This window comes from Xiphias gladius, chromosome 5, assembly GCF_016859285.1.
Source record: "Xiphias gladius isolate SHS-SW01 ecotype Sanya breed wild chromosome 5, ASM1685928v1, whole genome shotgun sequence".
NCBI classification, from domain to species: Eukaryota; Metazoa; Chordata; class Actinopteri; order Istiophoriformes; family Xiphiidae; genus Xiphias; species Xiphias gladius.
This window is the reverse complement of record NC_053404.1, coordinates 7670656-7696013: the sequence shown is the minus strand read 5'-3', so window position 1 is coordinate 7696013 and position 25358 is coordinate 7670656. Positions and strand designations below refer to the sequence as shown.

The 25358-nt window shown below is 37.3% G+C and overlaps 1 protein-coding gene across 2 annotated transcripts; it reads right to left on the bottom strand.

Moving 5' to 3' along the window:
- Positions 1–23747, bottom strand: zgc:163022 (putative ferric-chelate reductase 1). 2 transcript variants are annotated; one of them, XM_040126230.1, is made up of 15 exons: positions 23457–23747; positions 22810–22946; positions 22144–22241; positions 21870–22038; positions 20258–20455; positions 15788–15889; positions 15513–15657; positions 7774–7881; positions 6041–6156; positions 4294–4380; positions 2920–3011; positions 1733–1791; positions 1449–1580; positions 303–322; positions 1–234 (listed from the first exon to the last, which is right to left on the bottom strand). In XM_040126230.1, exons 1-15 carry the CDS (start codon positions 23641–23643, stop codon positions 145–147), a joined length of 1740 nt encoding a protein of 579 aa, XP_039982164.1. In that variant the 5' UTR covers positions 23644–23747; the 3' UTR covers positions 1–144. The 2 variants fall into 2 exon arrangements, with proteins under 2 accessions (XP_039982164.1, XP_039982165.1); XM_040126231.1 differs by lacking the exon at positions 20258–20455.
- Between the last annotated feature and the right edge of the window lie 1611 nt (positions 23748–25358).

Here is a 25358-nt window from a genome sequence, read left to right as displayed (position 1 = left end):
TGATGACATTAAAACAATAATATCAAGCATTTCATGAAAACAAGTAGAAAAGTATTTCTGGATTTAAAAAAGATAAAAGGAAATTCTTGGTAAATAATAACAGAAATGCTTTAGTGGGTTGTTTTTGCTTTATCACGGCTCTTCTCATGACATCCAAATTCCCACCAACAGTGCCACCAGAAAGGTAAAGTTTCCCACGAAGAACAGAGCCATCAGCAGGACATAAATTGTTATCTGACAAAACAATGCAATTTACATTAGAAATCAGCTGTATGTTATTTTTTTAATTTACTTTTTCTTACCATTTTTGATTCCAAAGTATCTGTAATCCAAAGAAAAGACAAAAGTTAAAGCTGCTGCAGGATACTTAGACAATCACACATTTTTTCAACATTAGATATTTTAGTTTTAATTTTGTTGTGTGTGTGTGTGTGTGTGTGTGTGTGTGTGTGTGTGTGTGTGTGTGTGTGTGTGTGTGTGTGTGTGTGTGTGTGTGTGTGTGTGTACTAAACAAAAGGACCCTTAATTATCTAATTCAAACTTGAGACCGACCCATCAATAAACACAGATGCAAACCCAAACGATCCAAGAGCAACTGGACGACAAACTGACTCTATAGACATGGCCACAGAAGGTGTAACATTGTAATTAATCTATGCATCTTTGTGAAATGTTTGGTTCTAGAAGCTAAGTGAGGTAGTGACTTCTCGCAGGGCTAGTTGGTGAATGAATATAGCTGCTGAGCTACTTTGTAACTCGCTAGAAATAAACAATTAAAGTTGATTTCATGGCCATTGACAGATTACCTGTAGAATTTGCTAAATGTAGACTTATCCCAACTATCTGTCTATTTAAACTAAATTTAATTCAATTTTCAATTTAATATAGTTTAATTTTCAATAAAAGTTTTAATCTAATTTATTTAAATGTTTTAATAACATTTATTATTTTTGTTTAAATCAAATTAAATTATTACTTTAATTAAAATTTTCATTGAATTAATTATTTCATTATTATTATTATCATTATTCATTATTATATTTCATCAGTTATTTATTTATTTCAGTCACTTAATTAATTAATTAATTTTTCATTTGCCTGTTTTATTAATATAAGTATTAAGGGTAAGATAAGTCAGCCACTGGTTCCCTGACAGTGATTCAGGTTAGGAGGTTGGGTCTGCTCCAAGGTCTCTACTCTGATAGAACAGGATAGGTTCCCTGGGCATGAATGCAATTTTCATTAACTTTTATTGTTTGTCCACATGACACTAGATAATGATACACCAGGAACACAACACTTTTAAATAAAGCTCAGAGACGTTATAATATGTTTAAGGTGGAGTTCCACTTCAACTGAACTTTCATCTTAGCTGCAAATAAGCACCCATCAAAAGTCACTTTACAATAATAATAACATTAATAATGAACATAATAAAGTATATTTACCTGTACTGTTAACCTTCCATTTTGAATGGACATCCAAGAGGATGTAGAACAGAGCTTCCCAGCCAACAAAACCACCCATCACTTTCATCAAAGTGCTGTCAATCAACTTCAGGCCTGTTAATATGGCTGCCACTGTGTGATGTCACATAAAAGCAGCCTTTTCAAGACTTGTAGTAAGGATTGTCAATGTGTCTGTAGTATAATTTATAAATATTTTTTATTAGAGTGTACAAAAACAGAAGACACTTAGGCCTTTATTAGTGCACAACGGAAGACGAACTTACCAGCCAAAGCTTTTATTACCACTCCATTTGAAGCGTGTGACCAGTTGAACAGAAATCTCCTGTCAAAGACAGAGGAAAAATATTAAATGATCAGCTCCTGAAATAAGACTGTCTTCACTAGAAGAATTGTACTGGTCATTGGTTCATTAAAAAACTGTGTTTATAAGCATGAAACTTCACTCTTGACCTTGGAGACAGTTGTATGACAAATAGTGTTAGCTCAGGGTCCACTTGTCACCCATATCTTATGATCATCTTCAGCTAATGATAGTAGATGTGTTCAAGATGAGCTGCGCCTCACTTGGAAAGTGTGCAAGACCAGCAGCAGGGTGCAGTGACAAAAAGCTGCAGTTAAGATGGACAGTTCCAACAGCCTTCATAGTCTGTATAGGAAGTCAAAGAAACACTTACATCCCCTTAGATCTGATCCAATAAACACTTTTATTTTGCTAACAGAATAAACCTTCATAGTGCAAAATCTGACTAACAGAATCAAAATCTTTCCCATTAAACAAAAAAAGTAAAGTTTCTATAAAATGTTACATTGTTGAGCCAACATCTAAACCAATCAGCTCTTTGATCAGTGGTGCACCGCGTGATACAGTCAAATGCATCATAGCTCATTGAACAACATTTCACCATTCAGCAGGACAACGATCCTTAACATACATCCAAAGCAATCACAGAACTTTTCAGGGTGAAGAGTAAGTATATCCTTGCCAAGGATATATACTGGCCAAGTCAATCACCTGATCTCAGTCTGACTGAGTAGCATCCCATATGGTGAAAACCAGTCTAAAGGCTGGGGGACCCCACAAGAAGCAAGAGCTAACTGTGGTTGCAGCAAATATTTGTTTAAAACTGGATGGAACATTTGCCATAAAATTTGGCAGTTGCTAATTTTAATCATTCTAATGTCTTTATTGTAGTCTGTTGCAGACTAGGAGTTTCTGGTACATTGTTTTAAATTATAGCTACGTTTTAATTTGTTTTATAATATGTTTAAGGAGGCTGTTTTTCGACAGTTAACTGTGTGTTTGAATTAATGATGTGTCTTTGTCCTACTAATAGGTACACTGGGTCAGCAGAGTACTGATAAATGTTGTGTTAGATTTCACTAGCAAATGACTTATTTTGTTATTGGATTTTAGGACTTGAATTACACACACACACATCATGATACATACAGTGGATGTTGTGCTCCACAACGCAGAAGAGCCAGTAAGGGCTGGAAGAACAAGAGGATCATAACCAGGCAGCCTAACACAGGATGGGCTCCCTGCAAACAGCACACAGCATTACTGATACTCACTAACATACACTTATCACACTGGGAACTATTTTAAATGCTTGCTTCAGATGGCTAAAAGAAATATCTGAGGACAGTATTTGAGGAATATTAGGAAAAAACAAGGGTAACACTTTGAATGAAGTGCATCAACAGACTAACATCAGAAAATCTGAAAAACAATCAATTAAATATCCTGCCATTAATTATGCAGTTGGCAAAGTGGAGTTTTACTTACAAGAGTTTCATAAAATGTATTCAATGTTTTCATTTGTCTCAATCAAATATTTCTTAATCTATTCAATATAATCAACTGTGCTGGGTGTAACATTTGTTAATATATTTGTTTTTGTTTTTCCCAGGGAAACATCATTATTGCCAACATATTTATGTTTGGTAATTGAAGTGATTGAAACATTTTTCAAATTACTCGGATGGCTAATAAGTTAATAACCATGTTCAGCTCCATACATACAGACATGAGATCATTATTATTATTACAGCATTTATCTAAATCAGGTAGTCTCACTGAGATCAAGATATTTTTTGCAAGAGAGACCAAATAGCAAGCAAACAATCATACATATCTCTTAAAAAGGTTCCCATCATAGGACCAATATCTATAAGCCTATTATTGGCACTGTTTTAAAAATGTTCTTTTCCTCCTTTAACTACTCTAATCATAAAGCTAAAGATAAAAACTTAAAATAATGAAAATGAATGCCTCAGTAATAGTGAAGAAAATAAGTGCAAAGTCTCCAATAATGACAGTCTCCAGTATAATAAACTTGTATTGGTTTGTGATAATATTTATTTAGTATTTATCTGGTAAAATTTTTATGAGTCTGACCTGCAATTAAAGTATTTGTTTTAATAATCTTGTACAGTATTAGAAAAACAATGTAATCCCATTACTCCACCCATTAATGCTTAACATAAACAATAAAAAGGGAAGTTACCACATAAATGATAATTATGCTGTTAGTACAAAATAAAGCTGCTTTGCAGTCAGTTAGATCAGTTCACAGGGCAGAGCAAAGACTTGCCATGACCAGTCTTTTTTTTAATGAAATATTAATCCAAGCCTGTTGTCATTTTGCGTTTCACCTCACTTGTTGTTACCAAATGACATAAGAAGTTATAATATAATGCATTAAAAAGCCAATTCCTTGTGTATTCTTTTGACGATGCTCTTCAAAAGATAAAGCCTCAACAATTTACAGCTGGAGGTGGCAAAATGTTTAATGAGTTCCAGTAGTGCTGGTGTACTGACTTTAGACCAGGCCTTGACGTATGAAAAGGAGAGGACAAAGGCGATGACTGTGGCTGTTGTCGTCACGCTCATCACTGCTACATGTACCTGAAGGAACACAAACAGTACAACATGATACTGTACAAGTTGAACATATACTGTAGAGCAATCAGCAGATGTGCAGGATCAGTTGCGCCTAATTGAGGGAGGGCTTGGACAAAGCTATCTGAACAGTGGTGCTACTGTGAGACATTTAACAAAAACAGTCCAGTATTCTTAGCCATAACGAGTCAGCTACACAAAACACACCATCGAATTCTCTGATATTTTATCCTGGTTTTGATGGCTAATGTGACTATATCTCGTATTTATTTTTGCTCATGTGCAACCATGGTGAAAGCCAGGTTCGATGCACAGTGCTTACTTCTGAGATACTAATTTGGACACACCCACAGTGTATCTAAAATGTTTCTCTAATTATTTATCATCTGTAATCAATCTAAAAAAATCATGTCTTTGGTAAATTATGGTTGGAATTTGGCATAAATTTTGACACTTTCATAGAGTAAATAAAAGATTTTTTGATCAATAAAATCATCCTTTAAACTCTTTGTATAGAATATTTATTATTAGTTTGTTGTTCTACTGTATTATAATTTAGAAGAGACACAGAATAAATCAGCAGCACACTGAAATGTAACTTCCATCTACCCCACAATTATAAAGATGATATTTAACATTTTCCAAGTGTGTGTTTGCTTTTAGAATGTATACCATCATATTATGCTGACTTTAATTTTAGAATTTTTTATTTTCATGGTTACTTTTCCAAAAGTTCCTCATGCTGAAAAAGACAACCTAATCAAATGTTGAAATACATTTAAAAAAGTAATTCTGTGGTACATTGTTGTATCTATGAAGTTGTGACAAAGCCACAAGTGTGAGGGGAAAAGTATATATGGATATGTATATTAGATGGTTTATTATTACAAAATAAGCCATTGCAAGGTTGAACCTCTGATACACTCTATCCCTGTCACCCATTCTTTTACTATATTGCCAAATGTAGTGTCCTGCTTTAGGTCACCGATGGCACCCAGGATCACAGGTGTAGGGGTATTTATAAAGGAGAACAAGGGGGAGATTTTTGGGCTGGGGGTAAACAAAGAGGGAAAATGCCTCTGGGGATAGCCAGAAGAGCTCTGAAAAATCTTGGTGGTCTACAACAGAGATGAAAAAGGCATTTAGTCCCTTTTATGGTTAAGACTCATCCACATGAAGGATAAAGGAATTTACTGACAGGAAGACCATAACAGTTGAGGCTAAGGACCAGAGATCGACTCTAGGACGAAATACTAATCCCTGTTTCTTTGTCTAGTGAGTTTGTTTCCTTTGGGATGCTTTCTGGGTTTTGTTTGTTTTTTCGCAATGCATTGCTGCTCCTGGATTCTATTTTTGCGTTTTGTTTTTGGACTTTTCGGTCAGGAAATGGATTTTTTTTTTTTTTGAGTTTATTTAACCATGCACAATCAACTTACATACGTCCTTCAGAAATTATTTTGGTCATTTGTTTTGTTTTCTTAATAAATTATGGCTTTAGCATAAGTTTCCATTTAGTATGTTCTTTGATTACTGTAAAGAGGTCTTTAAAGGTACCTAAAATCAAATTTCCTCTTTTAACCAGATCTTACAAAAATAGAGTCCAGTAGCACTCAAATGAAGATGGTAACTAAGCTTAAAACTTAAGGTAATGGTTATAAAGTCTCACCAGAAACCAGACATCTTTACCCCACAGGTTTTGTCCTTTGGCCACTCCTTTCAGATATCGGGCTGTCATCATTCCCAGTGATCCCATGGTCATCCAGGCTATCAGCATGAGTGCTCCTGAAACAAAATTCAGTTCAAATGCTATTGACTCTTAACCACACACCAAGCGGTTTTATGATTCAATATCCATTTCTTCTTCTTGTCTCAACATAAACTTCAGAGCATTATGACAGTGACAATACCTTCACACTGTGTAAACTCTCCCACAGGGTTAACTGCACTGAAAAAAATTAGTGTTGTCATTGTTGGATGAGACATTGGGCCCCTGGGACTCCAGCTAGTGAGTGAAGCACACACTAGAGTTGAGGGTCTATGGGATTTATTCTTCACAGGACAAAAGAAACACAGTTGTCATACACCATCTGTATCTCTCCACCATTCAGCTCTGAGCATATGTGCTTGCTTAAGCTGGGCTTGTCTTGGAGGTGTAACACCAAAATGATGCCAAGGGAAACAAATGGGTATGCTAGAGAAAAACCAATAGAGTGGGAACCTATGGACAGGCAAACTATTTTGGGAAAGTTCACAAAAAAGGAAGATAGAGATTTCAGAGAAAATAAAGGAATAACAATAACATTACAAAATTTGATTAGGCTACAACAACAACTCCACAATAAAACACCTATACACAGATATTATGATACTATGAAACAGTATCTGATTGGTGAAACTGCTATGATATCCCATAATACTAGCATACAAAATATTACACAAATTATACATTTTGCACAATATTATGGGAAATCATCAAAGGCAGCTTGTAATGCAGGTTATATACAGTACTGTTAAAGCAGAGCTATTCTGCTGTCAAAAATTTCAAATGCTTTAATCATGTAATGTAGGTTTACTAGAGCCTGAGTCACTGTCTTGGAAAAATGAACAAAAATATAATAAAAATAAATATTAGATAAGACTCAATTTTCTACATATAGCACTATATACTGTCTGCGATTTTAACTGATTGTCACAATTCCGATTGTGACATTTATGCTATACATAATGTGTAGTGCTCTCAAAATTTTGCACAATACAACAACAATTGTAGTGACCATGGTATGTAACACTAATTTCTGCCCCCAATCCCACAGAGTAATGTGTTGCATTTTATACATGCCAAAAATTACAGTTGTCTAACATTACAGTCGTGTGACATTACATCAGTCAATGATGATCCAAAATGATGATGATTCAGTGTTATCTGAAACCTCAATTTACAGCTCACAATGTCAAGTTAACATGTTGAGGTTTATCAGGATATGTTAGCTATGCAATTTAGAAGTAAACATAAAGTACACACAAAGGCTGATGGGAATATCATTAATTTTACAGGTTTTGAACAGAACTGTCACTTGTGTCAGTTCTGTTTAAACTGAAAATGAAAATGAAAATAGCTAATCTTCAGGGAAACATTAATGTGCTCAGTAAATTTCTTGCCAATGTCCCCATGAATGGCAGTGTCAAAATAAGGTCAAGGGTCACCAAAATCATTAGGACTCATCCTCGCGGGACCCTGTCTATTCACAGCAAATTTTATTACAGCCCAGTAGCTGTCAAGGTGTTGGACAAGCCAAGTGACAAGTATCACTATGCTTATGTCATGCTGCTAGCAGGACAAAAAAGAGTGTATGATGTAAATTACTTCTACAGTAGACATCCCTCTAGTCAAGATCTCACCATGTGCTTTGATGATGTGAGGCCATCCAGCTTTTCTGACAATCCAGGGTCTGGAAATGTCTATCTTGTCAGTGCTGATGAAGGTACTTGCATGGAACTGGATTTGTCCTGTAGGAGATGCATAAAATAGACAGAGATGAATGTTCCACTTTCAGTTCATTGTAGAACTTTGGAATGATGCAAGCATTTTACTTAGGTTACTATAAGGGGCGGAAGTTTCTCTCTTATTATTAGCTTAGCTTCCTAATAACTGCTGCTGATACTGTTAACACTTTACCAGACACCTCCATTTTGGTGCACAAGCCTGAAAACAATGTAACCAAAATAAAAAGTTTACTGTTCTTCAACTGTTTTGATTACAGTCATAACCATGGTCTCCTTTGAAAGGTCTCTCTTTAAATTTTACAAACATAAACATTGTAGACGTGTACGTTTTTTTATGCCTATTTTTTTTTTTTTTTTTTTTGGCATAAAAAGGGAATATAAGGTTTCTACTAGCCTAAAGTAGTGCTACCAAGGCCAAAGTGTCCCATGATGGGGCGGTGTATTTTAAAAGGTTAAAAGCTGAAACATATTACTTTCTGCAAATTGTTACCATTTGCAGCAGCAAGCAGTAAGTGAAATGATATTCACATTACAGTAAAGATGGTGAAGTTTCAATTAGCCATTGTAAAACTTGGAAAATGTTCCAGCTAAGTGTGTTGGTTTATGTATCAGTTATGATAACATTATACTTAAAAGTAATATCTGGGATCTGGGAGCACAGTGATATCACTAAAAAGATGTCAGACAAAAAGAATAACACTTTTTTTTTCTTTCAGACAAGAAGACAGACAAAAATAAACAGATGATCAGTGGTTTATTATGTAAAACATTAGGTAAACATTACTTGAAAGTCAAACTGAAAGTGAAAGCAGACAAAATAAGAATCCCTCATTGCACAGGAAAACTGTTTGCAAACAATTAAAGTAAGTATAGTAGGTCAAAACTGAATCAGAAAATGGGTCTCTCAGGAACATCTCTCGACATTTTGGTACCCTAGGTGAGATGTCCACTGGCGTCCCTGAGGGGTCTGATTAGAACATTTCATAATAATTTTATAATACTTTATTATTTCAAATTTAATTTTATTCAACTTCTGTTCTGTGTCATGCCATCAACCTAATCTCTCAATTAGTATATTTACATGCATACTAGTTATGTATTATCCTGGTTTGATAGAACATATTATTCATTTCTCTATCTTATCAGGTTCATCTGTGTTTTTGATGCCTCTACATTACAGACAGTTTGTGCAGGGGAGTACAGTGGCAAGAAAAATTAAGTGAACCTAAAAAAAAGGTAAAAAAAAGTAAGTGAACCGTTCTGTAAGGAAGAATGGTCCAAAATTCCTCAATAATGTTGTACCTCTCTGATCCTCAGCTACTTGAAGCACTGGTTTGAGGTCATTGCTGCAAAAGGAGGTTCGACCAGTTATTAATTCCAAGGGTGGATTTACTTCAACCGGCACTGTGAAGGTTTAATGGGTGTGTTCAATAAAGACATTAAATATTTTACTAGTTTGTGTGTTATTAGCTTAAACACATTGTTTTTGTCTATATTTGTGACTTAGATGAAGACTAGATTGCATTTTATTTCCAATTAATACAGAAAGCGATGTCATTCAAAAGGGTCCACTTACTTTGTCTTGCCACTGTAGGTGTTACTGATATGAGAATTTCATAAATGCTATCTTGACCACATTATATAATATAATTAAATTATACAACATTCAGTGCACACTTTAAACCTACACCAAGAGAGAGGGTGTCAGTGTGATTTGTTTGTAGCAGGAAGGTCTGGACATGATTTAGACAGACACTCATTAACCTAAGCATTAACAAAATGCCAAACTAACAGCAGCACCGTAGAGGTATGTTCACCTGTTAAATTTCACTGAAACATGCAAGACAACTGCTTGCTCACCTTGTTCACTGATGCTGTTACATATGTGAAACTAATTGTTATTTTTATATATTTTGTCACCCAGCGGGTAACTCCAGCTCCAAAAGCCATGCCTTCAGTGTTTTAATGGAACACAGTGCGGGAACTTTGACAGCTATCATTCTAGGAGCAAACATCTGGATTTATAGCTCATAGGCTACCTATATCAAAATGCCTTGATCTGCCAAGCTCACAACATCCATGACATTATGTTACTTTCAGGGTAGCGTTATTATTTAGAATTATAGGCTTTCTTTGTTAAACATATTTACTCACCATCTACATGACTCCAGTTGAGGACACACCTCTGCAAATGATCTGCACATTATCTGTATTCCAATTATGATTTATCCTGGTGTGGATCATATTATAATTGTTGGATGGAACATAAATAACCTGATTACTCATATGTGATTCTTGCATAGTTGTGTAAGCAAATGAACTGCAGGACTGGAAAAGCAAAAATACCGCAGGTTATGCAAGAGTCCCCAGCAAATGTCCCTCTACAGACTTTTAAAAGTAGATCAGGAGCAATTACAAAATATGTCTTCCTCCTCTTTGGTGTCCCTCCAGCTGTTGGCACCCTAGTTGACTACCTAGGTGGCCTGTCCCTAAAGCCAGCCCTGGAGTCTGTAAACTGTGTCTGTAAACTATGAATGTTTTCAATCAGCTTGGGTAACATTTTTACTGTTTGCCTTTGTTTTCTCTTCCAAATAAGTCTGGCCAGCCTGAGGATTTGTCTACAACCTCTCTCACCAGCCCTTTATCCTTAGATGTACAGTACAGCCATACTAGACAATTTCACACATCACAATTTAAATCCATTGGGAACATTTCGTGCCAATGCATTAAGTAGTGTGTCCTTCATGTAGTGAGATCAAAAGAAAGGGTATGGGGGTCAGGGGTGGTGGACAGGTGTGTAGTGCCTCAGACTTTCGTGCAGGAGACCTGAGTTTTCACCCTGTACACAGACCGGCAATTAATGTTTGCTTTTTAATAACCATAACCACAATCTTTTCCTAAACTTAAAGGATAAGTCTGACAATATTCTATGTTTTTCTTATTGTAAAGAAATTACATGAAAAGACCTAAAACAGCAATGAATGGATCCTACTTACAAGTACTGACTGTGTATCCAAGTTCTGATATATCTAATTTATCTGTGCCATAGAGTTCCATTGTTGTGCAAAAACTATTAAAAATGCATTAGTGACCCATACTGTTGCATTGTGTGACACGTTCCTTCACTACCATTAACACACACTGTCGTTTGACCCCCACATACACTGTCCTGCTGCCAGAAATACTAACTAGAGTAACTAGAGACCATCTTGTGATGGGATCACACAAGCCACAACTCCCATCAACATGTTTATGTTCAGACCCACGATCACTCAGTAGTTTTTACTATATTATTACATGAGTACTCAGTGTACATGCGTCAGACCACATCCATCTTTGAACTCAAATGTGAAAACAATAATCAGCCACACTGTCACCGCTGGTAACAAATGGGTATTAGTTTTCCACTGAAAATAGTCCCCAACAAATTTTCTGTTTCCTCCTGTTTCAGTGATGTCTCCTAAATACTACAGTGTCCAGCTGTTTTACACTACATCAAAAACATATTGTGAATCTTGCAGGATCATGATGCAATGGGTGCAACTGCCTTGCACAAGAATTAAATAAACTTTTTCATTAATTTATCCCTGTATTTGATCCAAAAATATTATTGAAATAAAGCAGAATTATTTCCCATTATTGTTTTTAATGATAATTTGCCTGGGGAAATTGGATGCCCATACCCTGGTTACGGGACTAAATAAAAAATGGGTAAAGAACGGGAGGAAAAGATGAGACATTTGGCAGCTAGCCTTTGTCAGCAAAGCCAGAGCCATGATTGGCACAACTTGGGCTACAGTCAGCCAGTGTTACACTATTTATCACTGGCTCAGGTCAACATGCGACATAGACCTTGCCTAGGTCAAATTCACTGTACAGTGGATGAGAGGGGTTGTTAATAATTCTGTCAGCTTTACTTCTTAAGAGTTCATCATACATACTACTTAGCTGCTTTTGTGGCTTCCCTAAGATTTTGGAGGCCATGTTCACTATTTTCTGCAGCTTGCTTGCTCTCAATGCTCAGATTACCGTACCACATGTTAAAAGACAAGATGCTTTCCACTTGGCTCCTACTCACAGTGTCCACAATATTTTTTCTCACTCCAAAATTGTTGAGCTTATGTAGCAAGTCGATGCTGTGAACATTTCAAATTATAAAAGTGGTCAGTATTTCCTTGAAGGTAAGACTGCTGTCAATGTATGTACCAAGGTATTTAAAATCATCATCCATCTCAGCCATTTGTCTATTAATCATTATTGGTGCATTAAATCTTTGCTGTTTTATATGATGACCTCTTTTGTCAGCCAGTCAGTGGTACTGCTCTTATCGACATCCATCAGACTGAACTCTTCTCTGTAACGAGTTGGTGCAGGTTATAATTACTATATTCTACTGGTGCAGTGGTGCAGTGGCTAGCACTGTCGCCTCACAGTGAGAAGATTCTGGGTTTGAACTCCTGTTCTCCCCGTGTGTGCATGGGTTTCCTCTGGGTACTCCGGCTTCCTCCCACAGTCCAAAGACATGCAGGTTAGGTTAATCGGCAACTCTAAATTACGTGTATTTGTGAGTGTGTGACTGGCTGTTTCTCTCTATATATCGGCTCTCTGATAGACTGGCAGCTGGGATTGGCTCCTTTGCAGTCAATGACTGTCTGAAGTCTGGAACCCATGGCCATCCCCAAAGGCGGAGTTTCCTTCCTTGAAATGCTTTGCAAGGCCTTTACTGCAGCTGCCTTACATGCCTTTTTTTTGTGGATCTTTAACCCTCATTTTTGTCTTCAGGAAGTGAAAAACATGCTAAATTGGGTTGAGAAGCTATTGGGTTGCTTTTGCAGTATGTTTTGGGTCATTATCCATCTGTACTATGAAGCACTGTCCTATCAGATTTGCAGCATTTGGGTGAATGTGAGCAGTATAGTCCTATAAACTTCAGAATTCATCCTGCTACTTCTATCAGCAGCCACATCATCATTAAACACCAGTGACCCAGTTCCACTGACAGACATACATGCCCATACCATAACACTGCCTCCACCAATTTTAACAGAAGATGTGGTATGCTTTGGATCATGAGCCGTTCCATTCCTTCTCCATACTGTTCATTTCCCATCATAGTGGTACAAGTTCATCTTGGCTTCATCTGTCGGAAGAATCTTGTTGCAGAACTGGGCAGGCTTCTTTAGATGTATTCTGGCAAAGTCTAATCTGGCCTTTCTATTGTTGAGTGTTACCAGTGGTCTGCACCTTGTGATAAACCCTTGGTATTTACATTTATGAAGGTTTCTCTTGATTGTAGACTTTGACAATGATACACCTGCCTCCTCAAGAGTGTTCTTGACCGGGATAGATGTTGTGAAGGGGTTTTTCTTCACCAAGGAAAGAATTCTGTGATCATGTCTTCCATTGTCTTCCAGGCCTCTTGGTGTGGCTGAGCTCGCCAGTGCATTCCTTCTTTTTAAGAATGTACCAAATTGTGGATTTGGCCTCTCTTAAAGTTTCTGCCATCTGTCTGATAGGTTTGTTCACAACATCAACATCAACACCTCTTCGGACTGTGTATTTAGAGTTCCCATGAACAGCTACCAAATGCAAATTAAACACTTGGAATCAACTCCAGACCTTTTATCTGCTTAATTTGTCAAGAAATAATGAGGGAACAGGCCACACGTGGCCATGAAACTGATCTATTGTCAATTGTCTAATTACTTTTTAACCTCTGAAAATGAGGGACTATGCATTAAAATGGCTGTAATACCTCCACGGTTAATGTGATATTTTTGTTATACCCTTTGAATTAAAGCTGAAAATCTACAGTTCAACCACATCTGGATGGCTTTGTTTCAAATGCATCATGGTGGTGTACAGAGGCAGAATTATGAAAAATGAAAAATGAAAAATGTCACTGCCCAAATACTTATGCATCATCAAGTGTACATATTGGAAAAAAAGTTTTTGACATTGCACAACTTGCACAACTTGAAACTGACTACTGAGAATTTAACAAAATGAAATTCAGACCACATACATTCAGAAAGATGGTTTTCAAAGTCAAATATTTCAGTGCAATAAATTCAGTAATATTTAAATTTCAACAATAAGTATTAAGTAGTGATTACATTTCAAAATTATGTATTCAGTTGCTGATATACTTCAAATTATTAAGTAAATGATTTCCTCCCACAGGCTGTACCCAACCGCTTAGTCAGAAAGCCCACCTGCTTAGTCAGAAGCTGACTTACTTTACATGAATAACGAAGTTTTCAAAATATGTAAAGGTGTGGCTGAAAAGCTCAGAGAAAAAGAAGTAAAAATCCAGAAAAATCCATATGCCTCAAATAATTGTGCATCTAACAACAGAGAGGAGGAGCAGAGTAGATTCAGGACCACAGCTCCTGGTGAGTACAGTACAAACACCAGTCAGGTTTTACAGCATAAGCAGTAGGCTGAAGACAAAAGGAAGCTCTGAGTTTATTCAGCAGGATAATGCTGTATAGCTTTGTTTTCTGCTCTGTTTTTTTTCAGGAATTCTATTACACTAATTAAAGTAGTCAAAGTCTGTGTGTGTGTTAGCACAGATCTACAGAATTTTAGATACCAGCTACCTCAATTATTAATGTTCAGTTTTGTTCATACTTGTTATTGTGTCTACTCAGTTGTGATTGGTCATTTTTGACAGTAGCTACAGTCTTACAGTCTCCACAAACTACAGTAATAACATCATCATAGAATCATCCATTTTTATTCCCACTCCACTCCTGCCAGAAGTTCTGGGATTTCCGGTCAGAAATTAATGCACAATATGGGAACATAATCTACTACTCAGATGTGCACTGCCTTAGTTGTGGGGCATTTCTGGAACAGTTAAGTTCTCTGAAATTGACTGTTTTTTCTGGTTTTTAAAAGAAAAATGTCACAGCCTTTTGTAGTTGCTCACCGGCCCTCTGAACACACTGAACAAAAGGTTGCAAGGAAAATATGAGCTTGTGCTCTAAATACAGTATATGCAAACATTAAATCATTTATTGTGAAATTTACGGAATTTAATCAGGGCTTTCGAGATTTTGCTGCGATTGAGAAGGACATTAACCCGTTCTCAAACCCTCTCTCTTTTGATGTGGAAGCAGTTGGATCTTACTGAAATGCAATGCAATTATATTATCTGAAGTCACCACCAGCAGCTCCCACTGTCAGAGTTATACAGGGGTTTCTTGTAAGTCCACCTTTCCCCAGATGAGGTAACTTGTAAAAAGGGTTCTCAGTTTATTTGGTTTTCCATATACTGAACAAGACCAGACTGAGGTACAAGATCACTGACAGTTCCTTTGTGTACGTTGAATCTCCACTACAAGACTTATACTTGACTTGACAGCATTTCTTCAGTCCAAGCCCAAGTATCACTGTTAGCATTAGGAGTTATAATACTGGGGAGGGATGTTTGATGGTGATAAAATCATCATATATCCAATAATATAGGACAAAGTGCTTAAAGCTCACTCATTAAGATAATCTCTTAAATTAAAAGATACTGTGGTATGAAAAGTTTGGATACCCTTGTTCTCTTAGTTAGTAACATCTTCATCCCTGAGCAAGGATAAATAGCTTCTGCCTCCACCATTACACATTTTCTACATTACCATTGCTGCTGGGTCCATGAGCAAACATGAGGTGGTAGGTTTTGTCGAAGCCAGTGGTCCTCTGAGTAGAAATAGTGTTCATGGAGGTGAAGGAACAGCTGATCACCCTGTCCTGCGATGACACTCTTACATCAGAAACATTCCCCTGATGGACAGGTCAGAAATCATCTCAGCATCAAGTTGAATCCACACAGTTACATGTGCAGTTCACTCATTCTAAGAGCAGGTGAAGAGCATTAAATATTACATCAGTGGTTTCAGAAGAAATTACGTACCAGCGGAACAGCTTGTGGAGCTGTTCGTCCTGTTGAACAGGCATGCTGCAACCACACTAGGCCATTACTGCCGATGCCGCAAATATAAATGTCGTCATTTCCCTGAGGAAAGACAGAGGTAAGAATGAAACGAATGCTTTCACAGACTTTTTTTTTCACTCAGAAGTAACTGGTCAATTAGAACAACCAATCCAATCAATCAAGATATTTACAAAAATTATTTCCTGCAGTGTTTGACTGGAATAACAATATTGCTGATATTCTTTAAAGCCCAAAATAGCAGCCTGGTGAGGAAAGTAGACTGAACAAACTACATACTTATAATTTTTTGTCAGGCAGGGCTTTAGAAATGACAAATGTCTTCCCTCAGTTTTGATATTTCTTAGGTCCAAATTAGACACTTTGCCAAAAGTTGATCCGTCAACAAAAGTAAATTAACCAAAATAATGAAAATACACAGGAACTTTAATCTGGCCATTAACCACACTGTTAGGCTATGGATGGTAAGATTGAAAAACTGACTCACCGATAGACATCACCATCTCTCGTCCTTGCTATTTGCAAGGCAAAAATCTGATCTTCAGTAGGCATTGTTGAAAAATATGGATCTTGGCATACAGTAGCATGAAAAATTTTGGGTAACCCTGGTCAAAATCTCAAAAATCAAAGATTCTGTTACTGTTACTGGTCAAAACTTCTGGTACTGTGATTAGTTAAGTGAGTAAAAAATCACTTGATTTCCAAAAATGCAAATAGTTAAAGATGACATATTTAAAGCAAGAATACTTTTTTATTTTCATCTTTTACAGTTTTAAAATAACAAAAGTTTGGATGGTCAGTAGTTAGTAATAACCCCTTTGGCTAGAATCTCATTTTTTAAACACTTTTGGTAGCCAGCTAAGAGTTTTACAGTTCTCATCTGAGGGATTATTGTTCATTCTTCCTTGCAAAAGGCCTCTAGTTCTGTGATATTCTTGGGCCGTCTTGCATGCACTGCTTTTTTGAGGTCTATCCACAGATTTTCAATGATGTTTAGGTCAGCTAACTGTGAGGAGCATGGCAAAACCTTCAGGTTGTGCCTCTTGTAGTATTCCAATTTTGGATTTTGAGGTGTGTTTAGGATCATTATCCTGTTGTAGAAGCCATCCTCTATTAATCTTCAGCTTTTTTACAGTGTGTTGTTTACTCCCAGAATTTCCTGGTATTTAATTGAATCCATTCTCACTTACCAGTGAAATGGTCCCTTTGCCACTGGCTGCAACACACATCCAAAAGCATGATCAACCCACCCCCATTCTTAATAGCACCCTTTTATCTCCAGACCACCACTCCAGAGTCTGCTAAATCTTGCTGAAGCTCTTTTGCAGTCAAAATGGGGTTTTGATTTGCCTTTCTAGCAATCCTATGAACCATTCGATCTGAAAGATTTCTTGGTCTTCCAGACGTCAACATGACCTCTGCTGTTCCTGTTACCTGGAATTTCTTAATTATATTGCGAACTGAGGAAATGGCTACCTGAAAATGCTTTGCTATTTTCTTATAGCCCTCTCCTGCTTTGTTGGCATCAATTATATTAATTTTCAGAGGCTGCTTAGAGGAGGAGCCCGTGGCTGCTGATTGTTGGGACAAGATTTGAGGAGTCCAAGTATTTATGAAGCTTTAAAATTTTTATCACTTGGCCTTTCCTTACAATGATTTTGAACAAGCCATTCACCTAAGAAGCTAATTAAGGTCTGAGACTTTGGTAAAAGGTATGTGAGAGCTAAAATCTCTTGGGTTGCCCAAACCTTCGTATGGTGCTCCTTTCTTATTAAAAATAATACACTAATCTTGCTAAAAATGTTGAAAAGAATGTTTCACCTATAAGTTTATGACTTTTGAAGATCAGTTAATTTTATACTCACTTAACTATTCACAGTGACGGAGATTTTGACCAAGGGTGCCCTAACTTTTTGATGCCACTTTAACTACGGTAAATACTTATAGTCTTACAGAGTTTCCTCACACAGTTGGGCTCATGATATGCTTGCTTTTAACTATGTTTTATACAGCCGTGTGTCATGTGTTCCTTCAGAGTGTTGGTTGTGTTTTTCCTCCGAAAGTACCACTACGCATCTACAAAATGGAATTAAGGACATGAACTGTGGGGGTAGTATATCATATGTATGGTAAGGTCACACATATCTGTGTGGTAAAGTCAGGAGCAGATGAGGTGTATGGTTACATATGTAGGTCAGAGGCCTTAGGTCAGAGGGAAATTATTCTGATGTTGATGATTAAACGATTTGGCACTGATTTGCCCTATGATGAACATACTTTTTAAACCAGATTTATGCTTATACTTCTGTGCACATAGGCAATTCATCTCTGTTTTAATCCGTATTCTGACAGGAATTGGATTAACCACTCAGCTTGCTTGAAGCACAAGTCTGCACGACGCATTAAGATTTGGGAGGTGTGCAAGTTGGTTCCTCTTCTCTTTCTGCAACTTATGGTTATCCATGCATTACACCCTTCTCTACATAGGTCTGTGGAGACATTTACATAGAGCAGGGTGAAGAAATTCCTCTGTTAAATCTGGTCCAGGTACAGACAAATTACGTAGGCAGGTACTGTACAGTGCATTCAAAAAGTATTCAGACCCCTTCACCTTTTTCACATTTTGTTATGTTGCAGCGTTTTGCTAAAATCAATTAAATTAATTTTCTCCATCATCAATCTACACTCAATACTCCATAATGGCAAAGTAAAAACAGAATTTTAGAATTGTTTGCAATTTTATTAAAAAGGAAAAAGTGAAATATCACATTGATTAAGTATTCGGATTCTTTGCTCAGTACTTAGTTGAAGCACCCTTGGCAGCATTTGTAGCCCATTTGTAGTCTTCTTGGGTATGACGCAACAAACTTTGCACACCTGGATTTGGGGTTTTTCTGTCATTCTCCCTGTAGATCCTCTAAAGCTCTTTCAGGTTGGATGGGGACCGTCGGTGGACAGCCATTTTCCAGTCTCTCCAGAGACGTTCGCTTGGGTTCAAGTCAGAGCTCTGGCTGGGCCACTCAAGGACATTCACAGAGCCCCTAAACTACTCCGTTGTCTTGGCTGTGTGCTTAGAGTCATTGTCCTGTTGGAAGGTGACGCTTCAGCCCAGTCTGAGGTCCTGAGTACTGTGGTCCAGGTTTTCATTAAGGATATCTCTTTATTTTGCTCCGTTCAGCTTTCCAACAACCCTGACCAGTCGCCCTGTCCCTGCCACTGAAAAACGCTGCCACCACTATGCTTCACCATTGGGATGGTGTTTGGAAGGTGATAAGCAGTGCCTGGTTTCCTCCAGACATGATGTCTGGCCTCGTCATATAACAGCTCAGGAGCTGCACTTTCTTGTTCCATTACTCCCTGCAATATTTCAAAAAGACCTACTTTCCAAAAATGCCAAAAATTACCATTTTTTTGTAGAAGGATTTTCGATGAATGATAGCGGTAAGTGCTAAGCTCACAGAAAGCTTCATAATAAAAGTCAACTAGTGTTTTGCCAGTTAAATGCTTTTAATGTGAAGCTGCAGAAGTAGGAATTGCTCAGTTTGCATTTGCAGCAATCTTGAAGTCCATTAGCAGTAAATTAATCCAGTCCATCATTTATCTGGGAATGGTACCACAGACATCCAGTATATAATACTGTAAATACTGTATATAAATATTACAATACTTTCATCAGTGAGACACAGGCTCAATCACCATTGTGTTACCTCATTTGGCAATTGATAGTGATTAACAGATATTTACATAACAGATATTTATGTAAATGAAAATCTTCGAGATTGCCAATTCAAGTATTATGATGGCCATTGTGCTCTTGTGAACCTTCAATGCAGCAGAAATTTTTTGTAGCCTTCCTCAGATCTGTGCCTCAACACAATCCTGTCTCTGAGCTCTGCAGGCAGTTCTTTCAACCTCAAGGCTTAATTTTTGCTGTGACATGCATTGTCAGCTGTGAGACCATATATAGGGGCAGCTGTGGCTCAGGATGTAGAGCAGGTTGTCCATTAGCCAGAAGGTCGGTGGTTTGATCCCAGGCATCTCTAGTCTTCATGTTGAAGTGTCCTTGGGCAATATACTAAAAGGGTCTGATACTTATGTCAATGTGATATTTCAGTTTTTCCTTTTTAATAAATTTACAAAGATTGCAAAGATTTCTAAAATTCAGTTTTTGCTTTGTCATTATGGGGTATTGAGTGTAGATTGATGAGGGTAAAAATTAATTTAAATGGTTTTAGCATAAAGCTGCAACATAACAAAATGTGAAAAAGGGAAGGAGTCTGAATACTTTCTGAATGCACTTTATGTTAACAATGCTGCACATGATGCACTTATAGTATGTGTTGTCAAAAACAAGTATATCAAGAGCCTATTCTTACAATTGTTACAAACATGCAACATTTCATAGATTCAAATATTTTGTCTTCACATTACCATCATCTGATCATCTGAGAATCCAAAAGAGATGTATCCATCAGAAGGACCTGTCATCTCATAGTGGATGGATGCGTCACTGGGAGACAGCATCATGGCTGACATGAAATAACAGTCAGCACTTACTCTAGGATCACAGTCTGAAGGCTGACTGAAACACACCTTGGTGACACCGCAGTCTGCACTGGAGATACTCTTCTGCAGGAAAAAGCCTAAAGCTATATAATCATGTAAATATAACCACATGAACAAAGTTAAATCCCGGTGCTCATGATTGACGTTACAATGGGCATTCCTCTTGCACCTAGGAAAACTGTCAAGGTTATTACATCTGACTTTTAAAGGCCTACAATTTATGTTAGCTGTTTTTCTTTTTTAACTATAACTACGGTCTGTGCATAAATATTGTACGAAGAGGTAATTAAAAAAATTTGGCACTGGACATACAAAATGTGAATTGAATGTAACAGAGGCTTTTGGAATCAATATATATATATATATATATATATATATATATATATATATAAATGTGTGTGTGTATTTATACTTACATATGTGTGTGGAAAGACTGGATTATGGACACTTAAGTACCCCTAATACCCTTCTCCCTTTTTAGTGGCTGTTGCATAGAGACTCTGCCTCTTAGACAGTAACACAAAATTTTTAGTGTTTTTAATTTATGTGTTATTATTAATTGAATTCTTTTAATCATTCAATCTTTTTTGATACCTGGTTACCTAGTGCTGCTCTCCCCCTGACAAAAAAGAACCTGGTGCCTAAATTTTCTTAAGATCCTAGACTCACTCTGCGTTGTCGGCTTTTAACATTATCTTACTTAATTACATTATCTATCAATTTCAGTTAATTACAATTCTAATCCCTTTTACTCCTCAGCCTTGACATTAACAGCTGTAGAAAAAGTAGAAAATCTGTTCGAACAATCCAGGATAGCAGTCTACAAAGGTCAATATCAGTTAGTTAAAGTCATGTTTAGTACAGTAAAGACAGCAGTTTGAAAGCAACACAGCAGGAGCTAAAGGACCTGATAAAAAAGGCACATGCAGGCTGTGAGACGGACAGAGAATTGGGATAGCTGCCCTACCCCTCATTAAGGAATTAAAGTGTCACAGAGCCACCAAGATGAGATGAATTGCAGGATGTTAAAGGGGATGGTAGCCCTTCATCAGCCTCAGGGCCTTATAAAGTCCCTTAGTAAGCAAAAGCTCGCTGTTTGGAGATTTCTGTGTAGCTAAATTAAGCTAATATCTGCTTGCTGTGGCAATAAGAAGAAAGGCTAAGGGTTCCAGGGCTAAGAGATGGATAACTAAGTAAACATTTAAACAAATCTATATGTAATACATGTGTATTACATGTATTACGTATAGATACCAAGACCAAGATGCCAAGACACCCATTGCTAAATCCTTAAAGGGTTGCTGTTGTTGTACTCCCACATTCAAGCCAAGAGCATTCAATCATTATTAACTTCTCAACATTCACTATATTCCATCTGACTGTTTTCTACCCTGTGAAAATTGTAGTGTGTAACTTTTTTATGCTTTGCTGCTAGTTTGGTAGTTAGGCAGCTAATTTCATGCCCTTTGTTACTTACACCTGGTGTAGGTTGAAGTTTTGTGTTTGTTGTTGGTGTGGTGCTCGAACTGGTTATTGTTGGTTTAGGGGGGGGACTTGTAGATCCACCAGAACTGTCATTAGTGAAGGTCAGGGCGAGACTTGTAACATCAACCCAAAATGTCCAATAATTCTGCACAAAGGATGCACTGTAGAGAGACCAAAACCACTTTTCATCAATCAAGGTATACACATGGGTAATATGTAGTAAAGAACAGAATAGAATAGAGCAAAGTAGTTTAACTGAACCTTACTGGAACTGAATGGGTTTCCTGTCTCTTGATACTTCTGATCTCCATGTCACCTGAATGGAGGTCTTAACAGATTGTGATCTGTGGGATACAGCTGAGTTCTGGACACACATACACACACACACACACACACACACACGCACACACGCACACACACAGTCTATACACTGACCATACACGGTCCAGCCATATACTATTTTATCTAGTCTGGTTCATTTTGACATGAACAACAGGTTTTCATCTCAAAAAAGAACTAGTGTGAGCTTTGCATTTAATATTGGCAGGTCAATGCTGTTCTCTCCTGGAGAACACTGAAATGCTATATACCTTCTCACTTTTTTCTGTGTTGTGGTCTGATTTTTAATCTGGCCTGGAAAATTCATGATACATAGAAAAACAATTTATTCAGTTACTGGTACTGGTAACTGAATAAATTGTTTTTGGTAAGCCTGCGGTTCATAGCGTAATTTTGTAGTATAAATCAGGTACTAATAAAATACTTACTAGTTTCTACTGGTACTTAAATGTAGATACAAAGGATTAAAACAAGACTGTTTTGAAAGGATTAAACACAACTGTGTGCGGGAGTTCTCTCATGGTATATTATGTTGCCTGCTGTAGGCCTACATGTTGTTCACATTATAGTCTGCTGCATGGGAGTAAACTCACAGGTCTCTGGCTGCAGATGAGTAGCTGAGCAGCCCCTGCTGTCAGAGTGAAGGTGCCCACAGGAGACAACCCCCCCACTTCTCTAGCCTGTAACAGGAAACCAATGAATGGTGTGGAACCCAGAGCCTGGAGCTGAACTGGGGGAAAAAAATCCAGCACAGCGTTTACAGCCAGGAAAGCCCTACGCAACATTTATAGTAGCATGAAATTTAGCAAACAACATGCTCATTCATTTTCAATATACTATAAACCTTTAGATTTTGTTGGTGTCTGTAGATATAAGGGAACACTTTAAACAGTTTTCACTGGGACTACTTCCTAAAAAACGCATTTCCAATGAAAACTGTTAACAGTGTGTTCTATGGATTATGCAGAGCATTGTGCTCAATGCTGTGAGCACAATGAAATAAATTCCATTCACCTCTATTGCATTGTGGTGGAGGCAAACAGACAGATATCATATTATTAGTATGTTTTTAGTCATTTGGGTGGACTGACACTTTAAGAGAATGTGTTTGTTTAAAGGACATTTAACCCATATTGCTTTAATTTTTAAATGTATCCCTTTCATGATTAATATACTTAATAATACATATATGATAGCTGCATTACACTAATTCCAAAGTTTAAATAAGCCTATTGCTTACCTTTGACCTCCTCTCCAAGTCTGTCGTTGCTGTTGTCCGTAGTGATAGTGAAGGGTGCTGGTTCTATCTGTGGGCTCAGATAAGAGTGGTGAGGTTGCATGTTTTCACAGCTGTCCATAACTTGACCTGAACTGTAGCACCAAATCACCGGAGCAACACACACTAGCAGCAACACAATATGGTCCATTGCAAGTAATGATCAGTTTCCACTCTACTCATAAACACAGCCAGTTAAAAAACAGACCCCACGAGTGATACAATACTTGTATTCAGTTGAGAAGAGCTCAGGTGGGATCTGTGTGGAAACACTGATTGAGGGGAGGGAAGAAGGGAGGACGGCTGTATGGAGCACTAGGAGGAGACAACTAACTGAGAATCGCAACTATATTCACTGCACATGGTAACAGGGGAGAGAGGGGATGGTTCGGCGTTTGAAAGTCTATATTTGTGTGTGTGTGCGCATGAGAAAGAGAATGTAAGACAGAAAGAGAAAGCTGTGTATTTGTGAGTATTCTGCTTGTTAGAATAATAGAATAGATACTCCTATAGAGAATAGGCAGGCAAAAACAATGACAACACAAATTCACATATAAAAAGCATATATGTAATGTTACCCCTTGCCCTGTTTCTTATAACTATAGAAAACAGTTCAATCCATTAAACAAATTTTATTGTAGCCTCATGATGATACGCTAGCTACCAGGTTTTATTTATTAAATGTTTATTTGTATCCGAATAAGTACATAGCATGAACGACTGCTACATAATACAGTATCTATAGCCTAAGCTACTTTGCAATGCCCCATGGGTTTTTACAATTCACCAAACTCAACAATTAAATACACACAATACAGCAGGAGACACAAACAAAGCACAAGACGCAATCAATGATTCAATAAAATTAACATAAAACAAAATGTCAAGCACCATATCATTCATGACTACCTGACTGATTTATACTGCCTCAACTTAGTCTAAAATGATCCCAGTCATGTGCCCCGAACATAAAAGCCATCTTACTCCATTGACGCGCCCCATGTTACTGAGCCAGCAGGATAGATTTTCTGATAATTCTTTCTGAACAGAAACATTGAGAGTTTTTTTATGTACACACTCGTGGAAGCAGAACAAACACATTGAAACTGGAAACATGCTGTTTCCTCTTTTGTGCTTTTTTCCTTTGCTCTGAGATGTAGTTGTGGAGCCTTTTGTCTTCTGGGCATACATGTTTTCTGTAAACTTGCACACCACAAATATACCACAGTCACCCGGAGGTGTGGTATTAGAAGAAATCTTAATGTGTTGAGAGTTACTGTCTCAGACTCAGACTCCTCCAGATACACAGAAAACGTTATACAACAGTTTCCATTATGCGTAGTAGACTGATCTTCATGGTTAAAATTGGTGGATATACGAGGATATATGTAAGATATTTCTTGTAATTTGCATTTCCTTTGAAATTTAGTTGTGATCTGATTATTGATGCAAAAGTGCAGACAGGTGACAAATTAAAGGAAAAACCCAAATAAATAGTGGAGAGACATCCTGTCACACTCTGTGTCATGAATAAAATGCTGAGCAGGCTTAGATCTCAACTAAACTGAAAACCAGTGAGAGGTTTTGGACCGACGTGTTAGACAGAGTCGTGTTAGAGAGCACTGTCAACCAGCAGCATCAAAACACCAAATGAGGGAATATCTTTTGGAAGAATGGTTTTCCATCCCTCCAGCAGAGTTCTAGAAAACTAGAATCTATGCCATGGTGCACTGAAGCTCTTCTAGTGGCATGTGGTGGCCCAGCACCTTACTTAATGTTGGTTTTTCCTTTAATTTGTCACCTGTCTGTACTTTTGCTTGTAGACAAAGATCTTGGATGATAGATACGACAGTGGGATATATTTTC

Bases quoted from the DNA above. Each gene is read 5' to 3' on its own strand.
- zgc:163022 (XM_040126230.1), bottom strand. From the start codon at position 23,643: ATGGACCATATTGTGTTGCTGCTAGTGTGTGTTGCTCCGGTGATTTGG. The intron at 20,456-21,869 runs GTAAGTAACAAA...TTTTTCCTGCAG, and splicing joins AACTTCAACCTACACCAGGT to AAGAGTATCTCCAGTGCAGA. The intron at 4,381-6,040 runs GTGAGACTTTAT...GTGTTCCTTCAG, and splicing joins GTAAAGATGTCTGGTTTCTG to GTACATGTAGCAGTGATGAG.